The sequence below is a fragment of the Corvus cornix genome, chromosome 7 (assembly GCF_000738735.6).
Source record: "Corvus cornix cornix isolate S_Up_H32 chromosome 7, ASM73873v5, whole genome shotgun sequence".
Classification (NCBI taxonomy): domain Eukaryota; kingdom Metazoa; phylum Chordata; class Aves; order Passeriformes; family Corvidae; genus Corvus; species Corvus cornix.
This window is the reverse complement of record NC_046337.1, coordinates 9,605,638-9,627,596: the sequence shown is the minus strand read 5'-3', so window position 1 is coordinate 9,627,596 and position 21,959 is coordinate 9,605,638. Positions and strand designations below refer to the sequence as shown.

The 21,959-nt window shown below is 48.6% G+C and overlaps 1 protein-coding gene across 1 annotated transcript in view; it reads right to left on the bottom strand.

The window, feature by feature from the left end:
• Window positions 1-1,752: 1,752 nt before the first annotated feature.
• ITGB5 (integrin subunit beta 5) overlaps window positions 1,753-21,959 on the bottom strand; it is a 57,872-nt gene continuing 37,665 nt past the window's right edge. Inside the window, exons 11-15 of the mRNA XM_039554688.1 lie at window positions 8,536-8,758; window positions 7,735-7,838; window positions 4,165-4,281; window positions 2,868-3,034; window positions 1,753-2,339 (exon numbers count right to left, since the gene is read on the bottom strand). Coding sequence (XP_039410622.1) covers window positions 2,244-2,339; window positions 2,868-3,034; window positions 4,165-4,281; window positions 7,735-7,838; window positions 8,536-8,758 — 707 coding nt within the window. The 3' untranslated portion in view covers window positions 1,753-2,243. The remainder of the gene's footprint in view (window positions 2,340-2,867; window positions 3,035-4,164; window positions 4,282-7,734; window positions 7,839-8,535; window positions 8,759-21,959) is intronic.

The following is a 21,959-nucleotide window of genomic DNA, read 5'->3' as shown; positions in this document are numbered from 1 at the left end:
ACTGCTTGGTCCCTCACAAATTAACTGAAGCAGAACTGTATTCACAGCATTTGCTGCTTTGGGTGGCAAAGCTGGTTTAAAGCATTCCTGCCCTTCCTTTCCCTCCACTTTCCTTCCTGCTCCCCCTTTCCGTGCCTGGGGCAGTATGACTTGCGTGAGGCAGCCACATGAACCAAGCTAAAAGTTACTCGGTCTCCTTGTGATTATTTTCTGACTGCTTTCTACTTTTTCTTTTGTGACAATGATGAAATCTGTCTTGCCATCTTGGCACGAGGCAGTGGGTTGGTCACAAACCCCAAATTTGCCCCATGGATGCTCCTTCCCAGGCGGCAGGGTTAGTCCCAGGTATTCAAAATGCAATTTTCTCAGCCTGCAAACTTTAGCCTGGATTTCATTATTGTGTCGGAGATGTGGAGCTCTGAAGAGCTGCCCCTGTGCAGTACTCAGGCCTGTCATGCTGCTTGTGGTGCTGCGGGGAGGAGGTGGCACAGCCTCCAGCCCACCCACGGTGGGTTACATGAAGGCAGCATTTAACCAGAGCCTGCCCCTGCACTTGTTTTCAGGATGGATGTATGCACCCTCCTCCCCTGCTAGGGCAGATTTAGTGGAATCAAGTGGGAAGACAGGGTACAGATTTCATTTGCTTGAGGTTTTGAGGCTTTTACCCCACCTCATCAGCACCGATGCTGCCAATGCGCCACTTGCTGCCTCCCTAAAAATCCCAGTTCCAAGATATTTTTAGTATGGTCTGCTGCATTTCTTCAGTGCTGCTTTTAGGAGGAGGGGGGCCATAAAATTCTTAAAGGAGAGCTGTTTATACTGAACAAATAAGAGCTTCTGTTTATAGAGGCAAAAACACATTAAAAAAAAAAAAAATCCGGAAGGATGGGCCCATGGCCCTTTTCCAATGAGAAGAGCAAGTCCAAACAATGAACACCATTTGTTTTTGCTTTTCCCTGGCAAGCTTCCTTCAACTGACTATTGCATGATCTGTTCGGGGCGAAGAGACAAGAAAAAAAGAAATTTGAAAAAAAGAAGGAAAAAAAAATCCAGGCAGTAGCAATTGCTCCAGCTTCTCTCTCCTGTGGCAGCTGCAGCCCCGTCTGTGTGGGTTTAAAGCTGCAGCTGTCAGCAGGGTAACTCAAACCCCAGCTCCAGAGGAAAACAGACAGGGCTGTGGGAATAGTTTGGGGGGGAAAAAGAAAAAAAATCAAAAAAACCAAAGCAAAATGTATGTTCTGAAGCAACAACACTGGGTTCGATCCAGCTCCCTTTCCAGCCAAAAGCTCAGGGCTCCCCTGCTTTTCTGGCTGGGCTCCACTGGACCCCACAGCAACAGTCCTCTGGTAAAAAGTCTGAGGTCTGGAGGAGCTGCTGTGTGCTCCCAGCTGCCTTCCTGCAGGCACACGGGCTGGACACCTACATGCACACCCTAAGGAATGGGTGTTTAATTTCGTTTCCTCAGCCTAAACTCCCCTTTCCTTGTGTTCCCACCAGTTTCCCATCCGTTTAACACCCCTGGCTCAGAGCAGGAGCTCCTTGAGGCACTCCCTGCCCTGGGTCAACACCAGTACATTAAATCAACACAACTTCTGTGGCAGTCCCTGCAGCTCCAGCTCCTAGTTTTATAGCCATGCTTTGACTGGTAAGGCTCTATTAATAAATCCATCAGGCAGCACCACTCCTGCTTGCAGGAGGAGCAAGCCCCAGTTTTGATAGGGGGCTCAGCAAAGAAACAATGAACTCACAGCATCATATATGCACAACTGTTTTATTTTGGGGTTTATATAAAAAAAATTCCTAAAGACTGCAGAACTTTTTAATCCTAATTTCTTACACATATGGTTCCAAGACCCTGTTTTTAAGCTAATTCCCCCCTAACAACTTGTGATGGTGTGGGTTCCCCTGATTTTTTACCTAGTCACCTTTCCTAATGGGATGTGTCTAAAGCTGCAATATGGCACTTGGTTGACTTAGTTGGCAGGTTTAATACATCTGGAAAGCTGGGGTATGGAGATGCACATGGCTCAGAGTCCATCAACACAGGCAGGGACCCTGCCCTCATGTCTGTGCCTCCAGAATGAACCAGACCTTTCTCCTTACTGTGCAAATAACAGGCTTTGGTCATCGACCAGTCCTGTCGTAAGGGATTCTCGCCCCTGAAGAGAATCCCATCTTCAAGTGGGGAAGCAGCCCGGCCAGTCAAGCAATTGTCCACGGCAGTGCCAGGCGCTGAGACCCCTTCAGTCAACTGTACCGTTGTAAGACTTGTTGAGCTTGTTGAACGTGAACTCTACGTTATGCGTGGAAATAGGCTTTCGGTAGAGAGGATTGGATGCCTTTGGAGAAAGGAGCAGACAAAAAGAACAAAGATAAGGAACAAAGTCCATGTCATGGTAAAAACATACCAATTAGTTTGGTGACAGCACTGCGTTTGGCTTTGAGTGAACTGAGCATTCAGTCCAAAAGCAGTGTTATTTATCCAGGGTTGTTTATCCATCAGACCCACCTTCCATCCTGCCTGCAGGCAGAGGCACTGCCCTCAAACGCTGAGGACCCCCACTCAAAGTCTCCCAGAAGGATTCCCTCACAGACCTGACCAATTTGGCTGCCACCACAGTCTCCTCTACCTTCTTCAGCCTCCAGCTCTGCTGGGAAATAGATGATGGAGCCAAAGGCTGGGTATAGTTTTGCAGAGCATTTATAACTTGCCAAGGAGAAAGCAGTGCGACATGCTGGACCCTGAAGGCACCACAGGGTATGGACACCTGCATCCCTCGTGCCTGCCACCCTTCTCCCTCACTGCAGAGCTGTTGGCATCCCAACAGCCCCCCCATACACCAGCAGCACCCCTGCCCCAGGCTCACCATTTCATATCTGGCCCGGGAACGTTCGCTCTGGAATCGGTCGAACTCCCGCCTGTCGTGGATGGTGACGAGCAGCTTCCAGAGAGCCAGCAGGATGATCCCAATCAGCACCACGCTGCCAATCACTGCCAGCACGATCGTCACGGCGCTGGGGGCTGAGCTGCAGGCTGGCAATGAGGGAGAAAAGGTAATTAGCTGTGGTGTGAGTGTATCCCGGATTGGGATACAGGGATGTAAAGAACTGGACTGCAGCCACTGAGCAATTGACCCCAGGGCAGGGCTAGCAGCAGTGGCTAAATTTAAAAAAGCAACAGTCCCCTCTGAAATCACACTGATTTTTTTTTTTTTATTAATTAAATACATTCCTGGCTAGAGACAGGTCAAAGGGACACTTCTCATGGATGTCACCAGAGCTGGGATGTCACGTAGTGCTTCAGGAGAAGAGTAGGGCTGCAGTGCCACTGTCCAACAGTGACGCAGGGTTTTAATGCCAGGTGACCCACGTGGGACACAGAGCGTTAAGGTGCCTCTGGCAAAAGCCAGCTCAGCTTCTCCCACACGGAGACAGGTGATCACTAAGGTCTTTAAATAAGGACATTAACTGTTAGCTAGTCAACTGGTCTTTCAGTTAAGTGCAAGCTGCAGCACAAATGAAATAAAACATTATTTCCCATATTGCCCCATGACTCAGAGGACCAGAGCAGATCACAAGAAGCTACTGCTGGATGCTTGCCAGCTTGTCCTGCAACACCACGAGAGGTTTTCTTTGAGCAAGTGCACTGCATGTGATTAAAATAATACTGGGAAGCACAGCTGTCTGCACAGCCTGGGGAGGGGAGCAGAGACACCCAGCCCTTACACTGTCCGGGTCAGAGCTCTTTGGCAACGTGGAAATCCTTAGGTGGTGAAGGTCTTTCCCAACATCCTGACTTAACCAGCAGCCGCAGCAGGTGTCCCCTTCTGATATTTTTGCTTCCAGGGGCTGTATCTCCAAATCAAGCATGCTTTTTACTACTTAAATAGGCTCCATTTAATTCAGCCCCCTAAAGCTCTTCAGCCACTTGCTGGCAATGCTGATGGCTCAGGTGCAAGTTTTAATCTCACAGTTCTTTTTTAGTAAGTTGGGAGCATTTGGAGCTGGGTTTCATCACTGTAAACCACTTCAGTTTAAATCACCCTGGATTATCTGCTCACACATGCAACCAGCCTTTCTGCAACCCACCAGGCTCCCCAGCAGCCCATCACCTCTCCTGAGGCAGCCAGTGCTGTCAAAAAAGAAATCCAAGGGAGGGCCAACCTGGCTCTTTGAGGACGGTGAGGTTGGATTTCCCACTTGGAAGCTCCAAGTAAGTGAACTTCATGACGCAGTTGTTCACCGGGTAGGCGCAGAGGATCGCGTTCGGGTCATCTGTTTCTGGAACCAGATGTAAGAGTCACAGGATTTTGTATAAGTTTTTATACATTAAAAAAAAAAAAAATCCCAAACATTGCAGAACTTTTGTATCCTAATTTTTCAAAGAAATGCTTCCAACACCCTCTATTTTTTAACATAATTCCCCCCAACAACTTGCAATGGTGTGGGTTCCCTGATTTTGAACTAGTTACCCCATCTAACAGGCTATGTCTAAAGCTGCAATACAGCACTTGGTTGATTTAGTTGGCAGGTTTCATACTAGGAATTAGCACAGCTCTCCCCTGCAAGGTAAGCAGAGCTTTCCAGGGATGCCTGGGAGCAGAGGAATGGGGAGTAAGTCTGGAAAGCAGCACAGTTTGATCTCAACTCATACAAATTGTAGCTGAGCAGTGTCCAGATTTACTGCTTGAGAAAATGTGGCACTTGGCAAACATCCCATAGCAAACAGACTCAACCTCACACACACACACATTCTTCCTTCATGTAAGTCTGCTTTGGCAATAAATGTTGTTTTCTTCTTAATCTGCTAAATTTCTTGAAGAGTGGAAGGTGAAGGGAAAGCAAGGGACACCGACTCAGACGGGGCCAGCAGCAGCAGCAGCCCATGGCCAGCTCGTGCTCCAGCTGTACTGAATAGTTCCAGCTCCGGAAACGGCTGAGAAGTTTGTTTTTAAAGAGTGAGATAGAAAAGGAAAATGGGAAAAGGAGGAGGGAGGGAGGGAGAAGGGAGGAATTGGTTGCAAGGATGATGTGTAGATGTGGGAGTTGCAAAAAATGAGAGGACTTTATTCCCAGGGCCATGTGGGCGCTGTGTGTTTGTGTCTGACACACCACAGCACCAGACAGGACCTGGTCACTGTGAGGTGCTGCCTGAGGAAGGCTGCTTCATAGAAGCAACTTAAGATTGAGCAAAGCCATCACCTGAGGTTTGCAGATCTAGCTTAAGGGGTGATTTCAGCAGAGCCACTGCCCGGCACAGCCACAGCTCGTCGGATGCCCCTGTTGCAGGGACAGTGACTGGAGGCAGATGGGGAAGCATCTCTGGCTGTGACAGTAGCACAGCTCTGCAGTCCTGCAAGGGCTGAGAGTTTCATGCGAGAGGAATTTGAGGACCCAGTGCTATTGGCTGGCAAAGACATGCATGACCTTGTCTTAGGCACCTGGAAAGAGATTTCCACAGTTCTCGTATCCATGCCTGTCTGTCATGCTGAAAAATGATCGCATTAATAAGCAAGGCTACACCAGCCCCTTAGCTCTCTCCTGTCTGTTTATTTTTCCTTTCAATGCCTTTGACCTGCATCCAGTTAAAAGATTAATACCCTCCATTTCAACAGCTGAGCTCAGATGCAGCTGCCCCTCTCGTGAGTCCTGACGTGTTCCTGGTGTGGAGAAATCTCAGCTGTTCCTACCTCGGGACAGGAAAACCTGCTCTACGCACACAGTGGTAGCAAAGCATGGGCTGGAAATGTGCTGATTGTTACAAAGCAAAGTACTAACTAGATTAGTATAGATAACACTTCCATGTTTCTTGACTAATGCTCTTTCGAGTTGAGCAGCAAATCTTAGTTCCCGTAGGTCTAGCTGCTTTCACTCCCATCTTTGCACCATTATTTCGGTAAAAGACACAGTGATGAAAGTCTGAATAGTTATGGTTTCTGTGATCACATGTCTACAGAGAGAGGTGTGAGGGCCCCACTGAACTTTCAGGTCCACTGATGTGTGCTGTTGCCAGGTGCAGCTCGGAGTGGGACCTGTCATGCTCCCCCTGGAACTGTCAGGAATGCAAATGTAATACTGCAGAACCCAAGGAGATCCTGCAGAGTCCAAAGCAAGTCATACAAGCCTCCCATGAGGCAGCATTCTGGCTCGTGGGTCCAATGACAGATGCCTTGCTCTACAAAGCTTTGAAGCACTGGCTGCTTCATATCCAGAGTCAAAAGGCAGTTGGGATGTTCAAGACTGTGTTCATTGCAATTCAGTATTTAAGAAGGTCCCATCCTCCTCTGCCAGGACAATACAGACTTATGAATTCTGTGACAAGTATCAGCATTCTGCCTTTCAGCAGGGACTGTAATATGAGCTAAATTATACAAAAGCACTTGAAAACAAGGATTTGGCCAAGTCCACCTGTGAAGAAGTCCATAGTCCAAAAGAACTTTCTTTAGGAATATTTTGCTTTACCTCTTTCTCCAGCAGCCCAGATCTCCAAGTCACAGAGTGCCTTGAGCTCAGCACTATGTGCAATCTGACTGCAATAGTTCAACAGAAGCATAAGCACAATTCCCAAAAATGTCTTAAAGCAGAAATCTGGCTGGTTTTTTCTCTAAAAGCCATGCAAGGGGCTGACAAACCACAGCCCAGCCTCATCTTCCAGGGAGCTGACAGAACAAAATCTGGCTTTGGCATAGTGCATTAACGAGGCAGGAGGGATGAGTTTTGATTCCCAGCATTTGCTGGCCAGCCAGGCATTAGAAAGGAACTTTGCGTGATTTGAACTTCCAAACCTCTCGGTGTGGGCTGGTGCAGGTGCACTCCCTGCTAAACTGCAGAGTGAATGGAGAGAACAAGAGCAAGTGTCCCAAAGGGAAAGGTAGGAAACTCCACTGGTCATAATTTAAAAGCTGGACACTGGATATGGGAGGAGTCAATGGGAAAAACATCACCTGCAGGCAGCTTAGGAGGAAGGGAGTGAAAGGCTGAGCAAGGTGTGACACTCCCACCTCTATAAACTACGAGAAGAGAAGGAAATGCTAGATGCAGACAGTAATTTATCTCTGTTTGATCTCCATCCCTCCCTCCACGGGGTATTGCTAAGGCCAAGCTCAGGATAGTGATTAAATCTGCCACAAGTCTGGATCCCTTCTACTCCCCTAAATAGCAACCAGGGACTCCCAGGACATATCATGAAAAGAGCAGGGAGAAAGTCATCTGCTGAGAGATGCACATGTGGGGTGACCTCTAGAAGAGAACACAAAGGGCAGGAGATTGCCAGGGGGACTTGTAGCAGTCAGTTCCACCAAAGCAGAACTCATTGTTTTCAAAACAGCTTTGCTTTCTCTTACAAGCTCACTTCTTCCAAGATGAAACCTCAGATGATTAGAAAATGCCTTTTTTTGGGTGGTACTTTGTCCTTTTGCACTCTCTCACGATTCATCTCATCTGTCTCATGTGACCTCATCCCACTCTCTTTGTTCCCTGCACTGGCAGCAGTGGTTAGATGTGGTAAGATGTTACTTAAAATCAAAAGATTTTTACTTCAGTATGGATGATAGCCCAGAGAGAGCGTCACACATACCATACATAGACATATACCCACTACCTACCCACATACATTTCTAAATACCAGGTGTTCCCTGAAGCTTTCTTTACAGGTATGTCTTAGTCTGGTTAAGAAGAGTTCAATGCCACAGTCACTGTCTGCCACCACCTGCAGTCCTGCTGCTGCCAACTTACCAAGAACATCCACAGTGGTGATGATCTCATCCTTGCAGTGCTTTTGGCAGGTTTGGTTATCAGCCAGTCTTCCTGAGTTAAACAGCTTGCATTCAATACAATCCCTGCAGGAACACACACAGAGAGGAAGATTAAGCACACATCAGAAACTGCATGAACATAGGGGTTCAGCCCTTGGAAAGGGACTCCCTGGGTGCTGGTCTGGGGGCTGCACATCTGCACCACACAGAAAGAGCAGCTTCAGGCCAAGCATCTCCATCGCAAGGATGGATTTATTCCAGGATTTAATGAAGGTGCAAGCAGCTGGTAGGTTTGGGGTGTATTTGCCCCTTGGATCTTAGGAACTGCACATCAGCTACTGCAAAATCCATCCTGCCTGAGACCAAGGCAGGCAGTCCTGCTGCTCTGTGCTAGTCTGAGGCTGATGCCTGGGGCACCTCCATCGCTCTGAGGCAGAGACAGTGATTCCAGTCCTCCCCTCCTCTGCAGCTCAAAGCTGTCTCCACCCAGACATCTGCAGCTCAGAGTGCAGCAAAACCAGCCCTTCCTGCAGAGTGAGACAGCACTGGAAATGAACAGGGACATGAATCTCCATGAGCACTTGGGCAGCAACACTTGTTGCTGCTCTACCTGGGGTACTGTCAGGTTGCTTAGCATGGGCTCCTAGCAGCAGTAGGCTTGCCTGGGGCTGACCACACATTTAACAAAGCAAGAGTAATTCCTTAGCTGAAAAGTCTCCCAGGAACCAAAGAGCTGCTGTTCCCACCAGCAAGAAACCCCTCCTGAACTGCCTGTGAGTACCTTTTAGTGCTACAGACACCTGGGCAGGTGGGACACTTCTCACAGGTCTCTCCGAAAGCCCCTGGCTCGGTGCACTGACACTTCCCGCAGACACAGGCGCCCCGGCCGCTGCACATCTGCCCATCACTGGAAACACAGCTGTCCATCTCGGTGGAGCAGTTGCAGTTGTCCCCGATGTACCCAGCGTGGCACTTGCACTCCCCGCAGTGACACTCCCCATGACCTGAAAGCGAGAGCAGGGGAGAGGTGTCAGCAGAATTTGGGGCCACCGATGGGTGCTGTGGTTGGGAGGGACCAGCAGCCCAGCAGGAAGAGCTGCCAGAGAGACCTCACTTGGCAGAGCAACAAACAGATGCTGATGGGAAACACCTAAATATCAAATTAATATCTACATTTAGCAGCAAAAAATACCTACTCACTGATCTTCCAGCTTCCCTCTATAGTTGCTCAAGATAAATGGGCACCTCCCCTTTCCTAGTTTTGTGTGAAATAATCTCTTCTTTCTCTGTCTACATCAAGAGATATTAAGAAGGGAATGAAGTAGTGCTTCCTTGCTGGTTTTGAGCCCAGAGTTTAGCAGCAAAAAGCCTAGCAGGTCACCCACTTCATAAAGTATTTCCTTCCCTTTCTTCTTAACAGTTTTACTTAAGAAGTTCTCTTAAAACTTCTTAAAAAGTATGTCAACAAGCACCATTTCCTGTGTCCAAACAGGACCTCTGTGTCCCAGCCAGAGCCATGAAGGTTGCTGGGACCAGCTGAGCACCCCCAGGGAGTAGCACAGGGCAGCTCACAGCAGAGATGGATGAAGAAACCAATCCAGTAAGGGCTCTCCCTCCACTGAAGCATCCCCTTGGAGCTACAGTGTTTAGTGAAGGGCTGAGAAAGTCAACAGGCTCCAAGGCTGTCAGTGACAGTAAGTGGAGTGGCTGTCCACTGAGCAGCTGGTTTCAGAGAGGCATCCATCTGCTGGAGACTGCTCGAATTCTTCCTTGGTCAGTCCCTAGGAGAAGGGATGCCTTTGCAGGCATAGTTTATAGAGCTGAAGGGTTTGTATACAAGGCTCATCAGCAACCTAATTACAGCTCAGCTTTTCCACTGGAAAGAGCCTCGAGCGTCCCAGACATGATAAATTATATACACACTCCTTTCATCGACACAAACCCGCTGATCTCCCTGCCTCTCCCACCGTGCCAAGATAACCAGAGGCTGTGGACTGCCAAGCTATATCCCTTGCCAAAAGCCATGGGAGCACCTTCTCTTTTACTAGGCATCTCGTATGTCCCAGCACATCACAAGCCGTCCTTCTACAGCCTCTTCTGCACACCCATCGTTTGCTTTGGATCCAGCCTGCATATTCAAACATTACCGGACAAAGGAGATTATGTTTACAAGATCTCTAGAGGTTACCTCCTTCTGTGCCTACATCTGATGGAGATCAAAATCCCTTGCTCTGCTCACCTTCAAAATGACAGCCTTGCCCTTTCCCCAGACAGAAAGCTCTGGGTTTGAGCCCATGGACTCAGCTACACCCACAACTGCTGCTGTTTGGGGGGCTCCCAGGACCACCACTTCCCAAGCAAACTAAATGGGGTGTCTGGCTTTTATTCACAATTAATTCAGGTGATTGGGCTCTCACACACAGCAGGTTTGGTGCCTCCATGGCAATGCATGTGTCCACATTAGCTATGAACTATGGTTTTCCTAAATGGCACTATTTCAAGGAATCCAAAGCAGCTAGCAATTAGTAAATGTTCTCAGGCTTGAATTTGAACTGTGAGGGCCAAAAGAAGCAAGCTGATGGCATTCATATCACCCCTCAGTTCTCCTAAGACACCACAGAATGCAGCGCAAGATGTGACTCCAGAGGAAATCTGTTTCTGGACCATAAAATGGTTCCATTTTTAAAGGCATCAGAACTAGGTCGTAGGATGGTAGAAAGACTGCACATCCCTTCCAGCCCCTGGCAGGCTGGACATGGAGCCTGGAATTACTGTCCTGGGGAAGGGAAATGGCCATTTTCAAATAATGCATCCTATTAAACCACTGTGATTGGAAACTTAAGAAACAGTATCTTAAAGGATGTGGTTTTGTTTATTGAAGGGGATGAAGAAAAAGCCGTTCTGTATGAGGCTGACTAAGTGTGGGGTGTGAGCTTAAAATGTCAAAACATGTTATCATGTGTTTCCCGCCTCGGCCACACTGGCTCAGTGTGCAAGAAGTCACTGGCTGAAGCTCATCATGGCCAATGTGCCAAGAGCAGGAATTTCCATCTTGACCTTTAACGGCAAAGATGTCACAATCTTCACTGCTTCCATCAGCCTGAAAGAGTGGCCACTCCTGCAAGCACCATGAGCTACCCTTCTGGTGCCCTCCATCTCCCACACAGCCTGAAGACTGGAGAAACTCAGTGAATGGGAAACATTGAGTTTCCATATGGGCACAAGAGTCGTCCCACTTCTCAGTGTCCACCTGGAGCACTGGAGATGGGAATCCACTCCATCCTCTTGCTTGGGAGACAAACTGAGAGGAGCCCCAAGACAATGTGGTAATGAGGCTTTTGGTAACAGTGACCCAGAGCTGTGGTTTGCAGAGTGTTACCCAGCACTCACATTTTACAGAAAACTGTGCTGCCTGTTCCCAGTGCCAGCTCTCCCACGGCCACACACAGTGCTGATGTGGCTAAGCAGTCTCTGTGCCATCATGCCTGCAGGACGCCTTCCACCACTGCACCCAGGATGAGCCTAGTTTCACTTCCCAGTTTCATTTCCAGGGCAATGTGTCCTCAAGGAGGGTGTGTTTCAAGACACCTTTGCAGCAGCAGCAGTCTCGTGGTGAAGGATATCACCCTGGACTTTATCCCCCTTGGACCCTTTGAGTTTGCACATCCTCTGTTAAAGCCGGTTTGTGAAGCCAAAATACATTAATTATGTTCTCCAAACATAATAAGAGATGTTTTCTTCTGTTCCCATCCTTGAAATGAGACAAGCTTAGAAGTTTAAAAGATCAAGATCTAACTAGGAAATGAAATGCTCCCTCTGAATTTGATAACATACTTTCCAGCCAGCTCTTGACCTTAGGAGGGGCTAACACAAAACACATGTCAGGGAGGCTGCAGGAACCCGCTGGGAGGGTGTGCAGCGGAAAGCAATGCTTTTGTGGGGGGAGAGCAGTCCCCAGACTGAGCTTGACTAGTCTGGGATCCATCAGGGCAGGATGCTCTGCTGCTTGGAGACACCTTCTTCCCAAGGAGGCCACCACAGTAGGTGGAGACTCACAGCCCAGCTGGTACTTCCACGTCTCTCCCCATCCCAAAACACATCCCCATCCCACTCCTGTGCCCCAGCTGTGCTGCACATCTCACTGTCACTCAGACAGCTTTTGGCAAGACATCCAACCATCCTCATTTCACCCCAGCTGCCTCTGCCTCTCCCCGCCAGCTGCCCCCCAGGATGGCAGCCACAGGCCAAATCCTTCCTGCCCTCAGCCTGGCACCGCACAAACCCAGCTTGGCAGCCCTGTACCAGCGCTCTTCTCCTTGTTCCCAAGCAGGGTCATTCCCGAATCGGGATAGCAGCTTCTGGCAGAAGCTTCCAGCCTCTGACCCTGATTTCACCCGAGTCTTCCTGACAGCAGGCTGTGACCCTGCTCGGCAGGACAGCCCCTCCACAGTAACTGTGTGCCTTTTAGGAACTGCACCAAGAGGTCTGAAACTCAGTGCACTAAAAGTTCTGTCACTAGGGCTTTTCATAGAAGGTGGTTTTCCTAAAGACTCCTACTTCTGGGCACCACAGAGTTATGCAAAAAATACCAGCTTTCTTTTGAAAGAAAAAACATGATCCCAGCTTTTATGGAGAGGTAGAAAAAGTTTGAAAACAAGCCTCCTCCAACACTCCTTCTTTCCCCATCGTCTAGAACATTAAACTGATGTGCCTAACATACAAGAAAAACAAATCCTGATTTTTAAGCCAGTTTAGTGGTTTCTGAGCACTCAGGAGGAGAAAGATCATACCGTATTTTGCTCCCATTAAATCAAGCCACTTATTTTTGTGCCTCTGTGCTCACATCCAGACTTTGGGTCAGGACCTCCAAAAGGCTGTGCTTTTGTGATTTTTGGTTATTTGAACAATTAGTCTGAAACAGAAAAAGCCCATAGGAAAAACAACTAAGAGAAATAAGTTATGGCAAGCATTTTCCAGATTCTCCAGTGCCATCCCTTTAACAAGCCCTGGCTGCTGTGCCCATCACCCAGAGAGCCCCAGCGCAGAAGCCACACTTTGTTTGTACTCCCAAGGGGTGGAAGCATCAAAAACATCTGCTTATGAGAGAAGTCAAACCCTACTGACAGAGGGCACTGCTTGAGCACCAATTTTGTACCAGACCAGCCAATCTCTCAGAAAAAGTGCTCAACCTCTGGGGTAGAGGCTCTGTGAACAGCACATTTTGAGTGGGAGGAAGAAGGGCAGCAGAAAAGGCTTTGAACACTTGGAAAACATAGGGCTTTTCATTTGGGAAAGGGCTCAGGTAGACACAGACAAATAAATCATCAACTTCTCTACTGACTTCTTTCCATGGCTCAAAGCAGCCAGCACTGCACATCAAGAGGCCAGGCAAGGCCAGGCCAGGCCAGGCAGCCTGCCCATGGCACAGCTCAGGCCCATGGCCAGCACCCAGATGGTCAGCACCCGCAGGGATTTAGGGAGAGCTCGGGAAATTTTAAACAGCAGGGATGGGTTTAGGATCCAGCCCCTGGGTCATGTCAGTCTGGCAGGGAAAAGAAGGGTGGCAGGTTGGCAGCAGCAGCCCCAACCCCTGGAGCCCCCTGACAACAACCTCCTTGTGCTAAGGAGGCTACTACATAAACACAGACAGACAAATGTCAAGGGTCCAAGGTTTCTGTGAAACCTGGAATTCATCCGGCTGCCTCCACTCACACCAGGAGAGAGCTTCCCACACTCATTTATCCACAACGCAATACTGAAACAGCAAAACAAACACTAAGAGGTTAGTAAGAAGTAAATAGTGCTTTTCTGAATGTTGTTTACGCCACACACCATGGATCTGTGCATCTTCCCATTGCAGTGGATATTTATATCCTGAAGCACATGAGTTTAGCCAAGATTTAAGTCCCAGCACTGGCTGAGCTCATCAATCATCAAAAATAGCACTGGAGATGCAGACTAATGAAACCAAAGGTGAAGGAATAAATGCAGGCTCAAGCTGCTAATTCAGCCATGGATACCACAAGCCCCATCACCAGCTGGACACTACTGTCAGCATCCCCCACAGTGCAGCACTGCCATTACAAAAACCCCCCTATTCAAGAAGCACCCAATCTTCTCACTCACTTGGGAATTTTTGGGTTCAGTGAGAACTGGGCAAGGAAGACATGGTTTTGGAAACTGCTGTCTCATGAAGGCAGCCGAAAGCTATCCGGGGCAGGAGGATTTCCTGTGGTAGCCCTGGCCAGCCTTTCCTCATTTTCCTTCTCTCTGCTAAAGAAGTGGAGCTGAAATGCAACCACGAGATACAGCTGATGATCCATCAGAAAGCCAAAATAGGCAGTGAGAAGTCATTTCCTGAAAGAGATCTAAAGCTGCCTTTCTTAAAATAAAGCCTTCCTTTTTTTTCCTTTTTTTTTTTTCCAAGTAAGCTCAGCACTCCACAAATCCTTGACTTCTACTTACATTAGCTCCTCAGCCAAGCCTGCCACATGTGGCCTTTTGGATGGAGACCCAGAGCTGGGAATTGGAGCTTTCAGGTCCCGCTGCCAACTCTGTTACTGATGCAGGGAGAGCTACGGGGCAAGGGCTGGTGCCAGATCCTCCCAGAGGTACAGAGCTTCATCCTGAGTGGGGACTGCTGGGATGGATGTGCTGGATTCCTTTGAGTCATGGGCCCAAATACCATCCCACCACTCTGGGCATGTGCTCATCCTTGGCTTTGTGCCCCCCATAGCACCTGACATGGAAGGCAACAATTTATATTATTCCTTAAGCCAGATCAGAAGGGGGGTGTGTGTGTGAATCCTCTGGGGGTTTTGCCCCTACTGTGTCTCCCTCCAAATCTCTAACTCCAAAAGGGCCACTTTTCCTATCGACCTCCATCTCTTCACGTGCAGATGTTCATTGGGTCTCCCACAGGACACAGCACCACCTCTCTCACAGCAGTGCTCCTCTCTCCAGCCAGCTCTCCAGCCCCTCACAGACTTGCTCACAGATGAAACCCCCTTGAATGCAGACCTCTCCATTTGTTTCCTTTCTCCCAAAAAAACCTGACAAATAAAGCCGCTTGAAAAAAAAGAATCATTCTCCACTTGGCTCTCCCAATCCTGCCCAGATACCACCAACACCCATGGGTGCAGAGCCAGGAGCTTCTCCCCCACTTACACACTTCTTGGCCCGTCTCTGCCCAGATCTGTTTATACAACTCTGCACTTCAGCTTTAGTCACTCTGAAGGCTCTGGAAGATTTGGAAATGACATATGGCAACCACGCAGCTGCTGAACGGCAGAGAAAGGGCTTGAGAAAAGCTAAAGGGCTGCAACCCTTCCACCAACAACCAGGAAGGACAAGCTTCATTCTCCTGCTCTGACGCCTGAGCAGACTCCTACCAGCTCCTACCATCCCAAAAAAACTCCAGATATGTTCTTAAAATAAAACTTGGCTCCAGAAACAAAGCTGCACGATTCCAAATCCCTAAACTCCAGGGACAAATTCTATGGTTCAGGTCCATCCTTCAAAAAAAAAAGCAGTTTAATTTCCATCCTGCTGAAGCCCAAATGGGTTGAATGTCCTTTCTGCTGGACCTTGTTGAGAGGAGTGGGCTCTGGAGTAGAGACATTCTTTCTCTGCAAAATGCAGTGCCGTGGGAGCCTTGCCCAGTTCTGTGTTTGGATGCAAACACATCATTTGGTGCAAGTTTGCCAAAGGTCCATGGTTTTGGAACAGATTTCTCCCTTCACAAAGTACCTGGAAAAAGTCAGAATATCACTCAAAATAAGACCAAAAAAAAAAAAAAAAGGAGAAAGAATGAAAAGAATGAACACACAGGCTGTGCTGCACTTCCCTGTCAGGTCAATTGCTTAAGCTCAATTTTTTAAACAAAACTGAGCAAAGTTCACAGGTTGTCAGTGCATGTCAACAAGAAACACAGAGACCCAGAATTCCACTCACCTGATGAACTGAGGCTTTCATCTGCCTTTAAACCCCAAATACAACATTCATTTCCAAATGTGCATTTCTGTCAATGACTATCACCAGACAGACCAAATTCAGACACCAAACTCACCGAGATGCTGGCCAGTAGAGCATTTAAAGTAAGTTTGTTTTAAGACAGGCTAAGCTTTATTTTCTCAGTTTATCTTGGCAGGGTTTTTTTGAGCCTTCTATGGGGTTCCTGGCCCTGGGAGGGGGCAGCTGCACAGGACAGGGGCTTTGGGTACGTGCATGAATCTTCGGATGACACCTCCGGTTGCAACCGACACGCTGTGCCTCTTTAAGAGCAGAGCCCCAAGAACAGAGCTGTGGCTCCCATAAAGACGTCAAAGACATCACTTCTGTATTCTTTAATTCTGCCCAGGCATTTAATGCCTCATTAGCATGCATTAACACTTGCTAAAGGTCCGCTCAGGGACAAGGAGAAACCGCAGTGAAAAGAGGCAGGAACAGCAGCGCTCTGTGTGGGTTGGTCCTCAAGGAGCTGCTGCCAGATTTGGGGAGAGCTGCAAGGCTTGGACAGCAATGAGAGCCTGGGCAGGGAGAAAGGAGGGGTAACAAAGGGCAGCTTTGCCTTTTCGTGCCAGGAATACTGGGAGAGCAGTACTCGATACACTGGGGAGAGAATGTCCAACTCAGTTGCTGTTTCAGTGAAAAGCCAACACAATCCCTTGGTGTGAGCAAGGTGGGGCAGGCAGGGTATGCCTACTGCCAGGGAACGCTGAGGAACATGAGGTACAAACACACCACTGAGCACAAACACAAATGGAATCATCATTTGTGTTCCTGTGTGAAATCCATGCAAAGATCATCGAGTATCTCGAGTTGGAAGGGACCTGTAAGGACCACGGAGTCCAACTTTGCAATAACCAATAATATTTAACAGGCAACAATGTAATGCTAATGCCCGGTGGTGGAATACCAAATACTGCATTTAATTGCTGTGAAAGAAATCCAGAGGAGCATATCCATGGCACACAGAGCATTCCAGCTAACAACCATCCACCTGCACTGACCTGCAGCCACCTCTGACCTGAAGCACAGCACGGGGGTCGTTAGCAGTGCAATTAGAGGGGGAACCAGGCATTTTTACATTGCAGCTACAAGCACTGGCCATGTTTTCACAGGTCACAGCCAGCAGACAAGGGATCACCCCATGCTGTTTGTCCCAGCCCAGAGGCCATTTGAACTCTGGGATCTTCAGCTTTTTGAACGGGCACGGAGCAGTATGGGGAGGCGCACACTCTCAGAGGACAGTGGCATATGACTCAGTATTAAATTGAAAAGAGAAGAGAAACCAGGTTAAGGGGGAAAAATAAATTTGGAGAGGAAGAAGAAGAAGAGAGAGATTGGGGAAGGATGGAAATGATGCCCCAGGAGGAAGTGGTTTCAGGAGCCACCCAAGGACTGGAAATGTGAGTAAACACATGCACTGAGTCAGCCTCATGCTCCTCCAAAAGGCCACTGAGGATCTGTGTGCCAGACTTCATGAAGATGAAATTTGGAATGCAAACACCTCCCACAAGGGTCTCAGCCCCTCTCTGCATTGGAACTATGAGCCACAGCTCCCGGAGATGAGCACACCCAGAACACCATGGGACACCCTGCTGAATTTGGTCCTGGCTGATGCTCAGGAACACTTTGCCTACAAGGAAAAATCAAACACTTCTACAGAGGAATGCTACTGCCAGCCAGCCACTCACGCAACTCAAGGGTGGAACCCCTCTCCAGCCTTTCAAATCATCTGGGAGCTCAGGGCAGGGTGTCCCTGCTCCCCATCACAGAAGGTGCCACCCTGGTGCAGGGTTCGATGCGAGCACAGAGGACCGCAGGCTGCCCGCAGTGCGTAAGCATGTCCCACACACGTCCCTGCAGTTTCTGCTCCTCTTCATGCTGTGTCAAGAGCAGACTTTCTCAATGACACTCCACACTAAAGGCTGAGAGGTTTCAAGTGTTGCTCTCAGAGCTCACTGCTATCTGGCAAAGCACGGCCAGACCCAAGGCACCATGGAAAGCAGCCTGGGATGACCCCAGGGCTCAGACACCAGCTCTTGTTGTCAGAACGAGGCCTCAAAGCCAACATCCCACATGTGTCAGCAGCAGCAGGTGCCTCCACAGTTCCTTCCTCACCTGTGGAAATGTTTTCTAAATCACTGCTTGAGCAGTCACGTTCTGCTGCTCCAAAACATTGAAACAGCATGGCAGCCCCATGCTCTACAGGAGGGCAAGCAGGAATGCAGGCATGCCAACAGTTCAACAGCTGGCCTCAGAATAGATCCGGTTTATGGATACACACATTTAAAAAAAAAAAAAAAAAAAAGGCTTTTTTCCTGGTTTGGGACTTGGACATCGTGCAGTCAAATTACACTGGACACACAGCCAAACAGCATCTGCAGGGAGCTTTTAAGTAGGGCAAGAGTGGCATCAGTCCAAGCTGGATGAAGGTGGATTCAGTTGACTGTTCTTCCCCACCACAGTCCTCAGCCCTGCCTGCTCCAGCTAACCTGGTCCTTACATTCTTTTTAGGCTGACCCACTGGATGGGAATAAATGGAGCTGACCTAAACCTTCCACTTCTTTACACCAATCCATGTGACGAGAGTTAGTAGAACAGTTTAACCCCAGAAAAGGTAGAGGACAGCAGAGGTGCCCTATTTGATTTGTTTCTTATTAAATGTTTGTAGTCTATTCTTACTGGAGCCAAACTGTTTCACAGGTGGAGGGGGGATGTAAGCTGGAGAGGGGATGCCCACCCAGTGGTGACGCCAGGCACAGGTGCTCTGGCCTCAGTTCCTCACTGCTATGGGACACAGCAAGTCAGAGGTTTATTTTTCCTTCTTATTCAGGGGGATTATTTTGTTTTACCCATTTATTCTCTGGCACGCAGACATCTCAGGACAGGACCTTTGGCTGAGCAGCTCCTGCAGGTGATAAAAGCAAAGGGCCAAATGGGAATGCAGCAAGCAGAAAGGTTTTTAGGAAGCTTGAGGATAAACATGCAGTCTGACTGAGTCTTGACCATGTAAAAGAGAGATGCTACAGCAGTGCCACCTCTTTATTGTTTGCTCTGGCCCATGGCTATTCAGTGGCACTGTAGGCAAGAGACCTCAAGGTGTCTGAAACCAAGTTTGTGGACTGCCAAGGAGCCATGGGCACCCCGTGCCCCACACAGTGTGACAACATACACATACTGCTTTGTCTTCTAGCCCAGACTCAGCTTGTCTCTAGCTCCCTGTCCCCTACCCTGCTCTTTGGTGGGAAAAGGGGCATTCGCAGTGCTACAACGCCCTAGTGATACAGGGTTTTGTGTCAGAGGACTTTACTTGGTTTTGCTCACCCCAAACCACCCTCCCATGCCCTGCACCGCAACAGCACCCGCAGCCACTGACCCCCGAGCCCCCAACCTGCTGCTAATGACTGGGACTACTCACAAAGCAAACGGGTAGTGTGAGGTTACAGCACAGTGACCCGAGCTGACACTGCATCCTCTGTCACCAAAATAAGCCTCAGATATGCTGGTAGATGTGTGCTCTCCATCCTCCTCCCACGTGGGAAGCAGAGAGGGATTGACCTGCGGGGCAGCTGCCCCAGAGACGGAGCTGCATCTCCCTGCAGCTGCCTGGCTCACAGCTGCACTAGCACTTAGCAACAGCCAAAGGATTATTTTTAACTTCCATATTTATATGGTCCCTTTGTCTCTCCCCTTCAGGTTCTCTTTTACTAGGCAGTGCTCAGAAAAACCAACAGATAACAAGATTTGACGTGACTTAAAAGAAAACATTGCAGATGTGGTTTAGGCTCTGTTCCCTCTCCTCTTTCTGCCACAGGCCACCCTCTTCCCTTCTGGCAGGGGTACATTTGTCACAAGCCACCCCACCCACAGCACAGCCACAGGCAGTGGGCACAAAAGAAGCTCTCCTTCCTCCCCAAACCACACTCAGAGGTTGATAAATCAAATACTATCCATTTCTTTCTTAACAGCAGCTTCTGGTAAAAGTTTAGGCATTAGGAATGAAGAGAATTAAGACCAAAAAAAATGTTGATGTGTGTCTGAAAGAGGTGGATCACCTTTATTCTCACATCTGAGCTTTCAGATGCACACCAGCTATTACCACCCAGGACAGTAGTTTTATTCACCACTGGGCAGGTGAATAGTAACTACAAAAGCATGTGAGGAAGAAAGCCTATTTCCACAAGATGTGTCCATGGGCACAGTGATTTGTACAGTAACAAACCCCATCTAAAACCCCAGGGTGGAGATACCAGCTGGGGAATCAAACCCAAGTGCTATTCTCAAAGCACGGGGCTCTAATGCAGGACGAGAAACTGGGGCACTGGCCCTGAGCCATCATCCCACTGGCTCCCCTCAACCACAGCACTGTTAAATGTGCTACAGACAGGGGACAGCAAAAACAAATTGCAAAAGCACGAGTGAGATTTCTAACATGAGGCTGTGTTAAAACAAAAAACCAAACCAACCAACCAAAAAAGCCTTATCTTCCTGGACCTTCATACAGGCTAAAGCCTCCCTGAGCTTCCCCATTTACTGAAACCAAGAGAGGAAGCATTCAGAAGTAAATACTGAGGACTTGTATCAACTCAGCAGTTTTTGAAGTGGTTTCTGCAGGGCAGCTGGAGTTGCATCACACGTCAGCTTGGCTATTCTCTGCAAAATAAACCCTCCATTTTCAATGAGCTGTCTCTTCCCACATCCCATCTCAGAAGTGATTCTGGCACTTGCATGTACTTGCAGGTTTGACACCCGATGCTTTATTGCTGACCCGAGTTTTCTGTGTCACTGGAAGCCGTGTGCTGGCAAGGGAGGCCAGACCAGCTCCTGTGCTCCAAGGCATCATTGCCGTGTTGTGCTTTAGCCAGCCATGACCTTTAGTCACCTTAACCAGCTCAGATGCTCACAGCTGCTTACAAGCTAGAGAGACGTTGAAGGGCTTCATTTACAGATGCAAAGCTGTTTATAAATCTGATTTATTGTCTAATTCTAAAAAAAATTAAGATGAGAAACCACAAAAGACCCAATCCCCCAAAGCTGGACCACCATCAGTAGCTGCCGTGTTGCTCAGGCAGTATGGATTTTCGGGATGAGATCTTTTATGTTTTAGGGGGAGGAATGGCTGCAGCATGACGAGTGCTCTTCCATAATTAGAGATGTGCCTGTGCATAACCAGAACCCTGGGCTGAAGGGCATACAAATGACACCCACACAGGGAGCTGGGGAACAGTGGTGGGTAAGGGGAAATTTCTTTAGAGACCCATATGATGCCGTATTACTCTGTCTCCCCATCCAAGAAAAAATAGGTCTGGAGCAACTGAAGCTAATGAAGCTTGGCCTCCAACGAGCCAGTCTCTCTTCATTAGAGGCAAATGTGTGATGCCCTTACTGGGGCCTCTCCTCCCTCCTGCCACCTAGTTTTATGGGACCTTCAGGAATGCAATTAGGGCAGAGATGTTTCCTCCTTTGTCAAACTGCTTGGCAGGCAGCCAAGGAGTTCAAAAGCCTGTGGGTTGTGCAGCCAGCTGCCCCTTCCCCAGCCCAGCTGCAGGCAGGAGGGCTTTCAGCCCCTCTCTCACAGCCACCCACATTTCAGAGCAGAGGAGACAGAGTGATGTGCCAGAGATCTCAGGGCAAAAAGGCACCCTCTCCACTCAAAACTGGGAGTAAAGCATTTGAGGGTTTGGGAAGCAACTGCCTGCTTTGTCAGAGCACGGTGCTGAAGATAACCCAGCTGCATTTTAGAAGAACAAAACGCTCGTGCAACCCATCCCCTATGGCCCTTCCAGAAGCTGGATTAATGGTTTGAAACAGCTACTCTGGAGCTCTTAACTGGACTTGTGGAGCAGCAGAACAAATGCCACTTATTAGTGACTAAGTGACATTGACTAGGAGTTGGCTGCAACTTGAATCAGCATTTACTCCATGTTATGAATTACTCCCTTTTCCCACCTGCCTCACAGATGCAAGCACATTAAACCTCCCACTAGCAGGAATTAAATTCTTGCTGCTTCTTTAGATTCTCTCTCACCCAAAATCTGCTTCTCCACTTCATGGGGGGGACTACAAAAGGACTGGAGCCATGGGCAGCACTGTCTGCAGGCATCTCTCCTCTCAAATGCTGAAAAAATGAGGCTCCAATATTTATAAATGGATCCAGGAATGAAAATGTTTTTTCCTAGCCAAAGGACCAAATGCCAA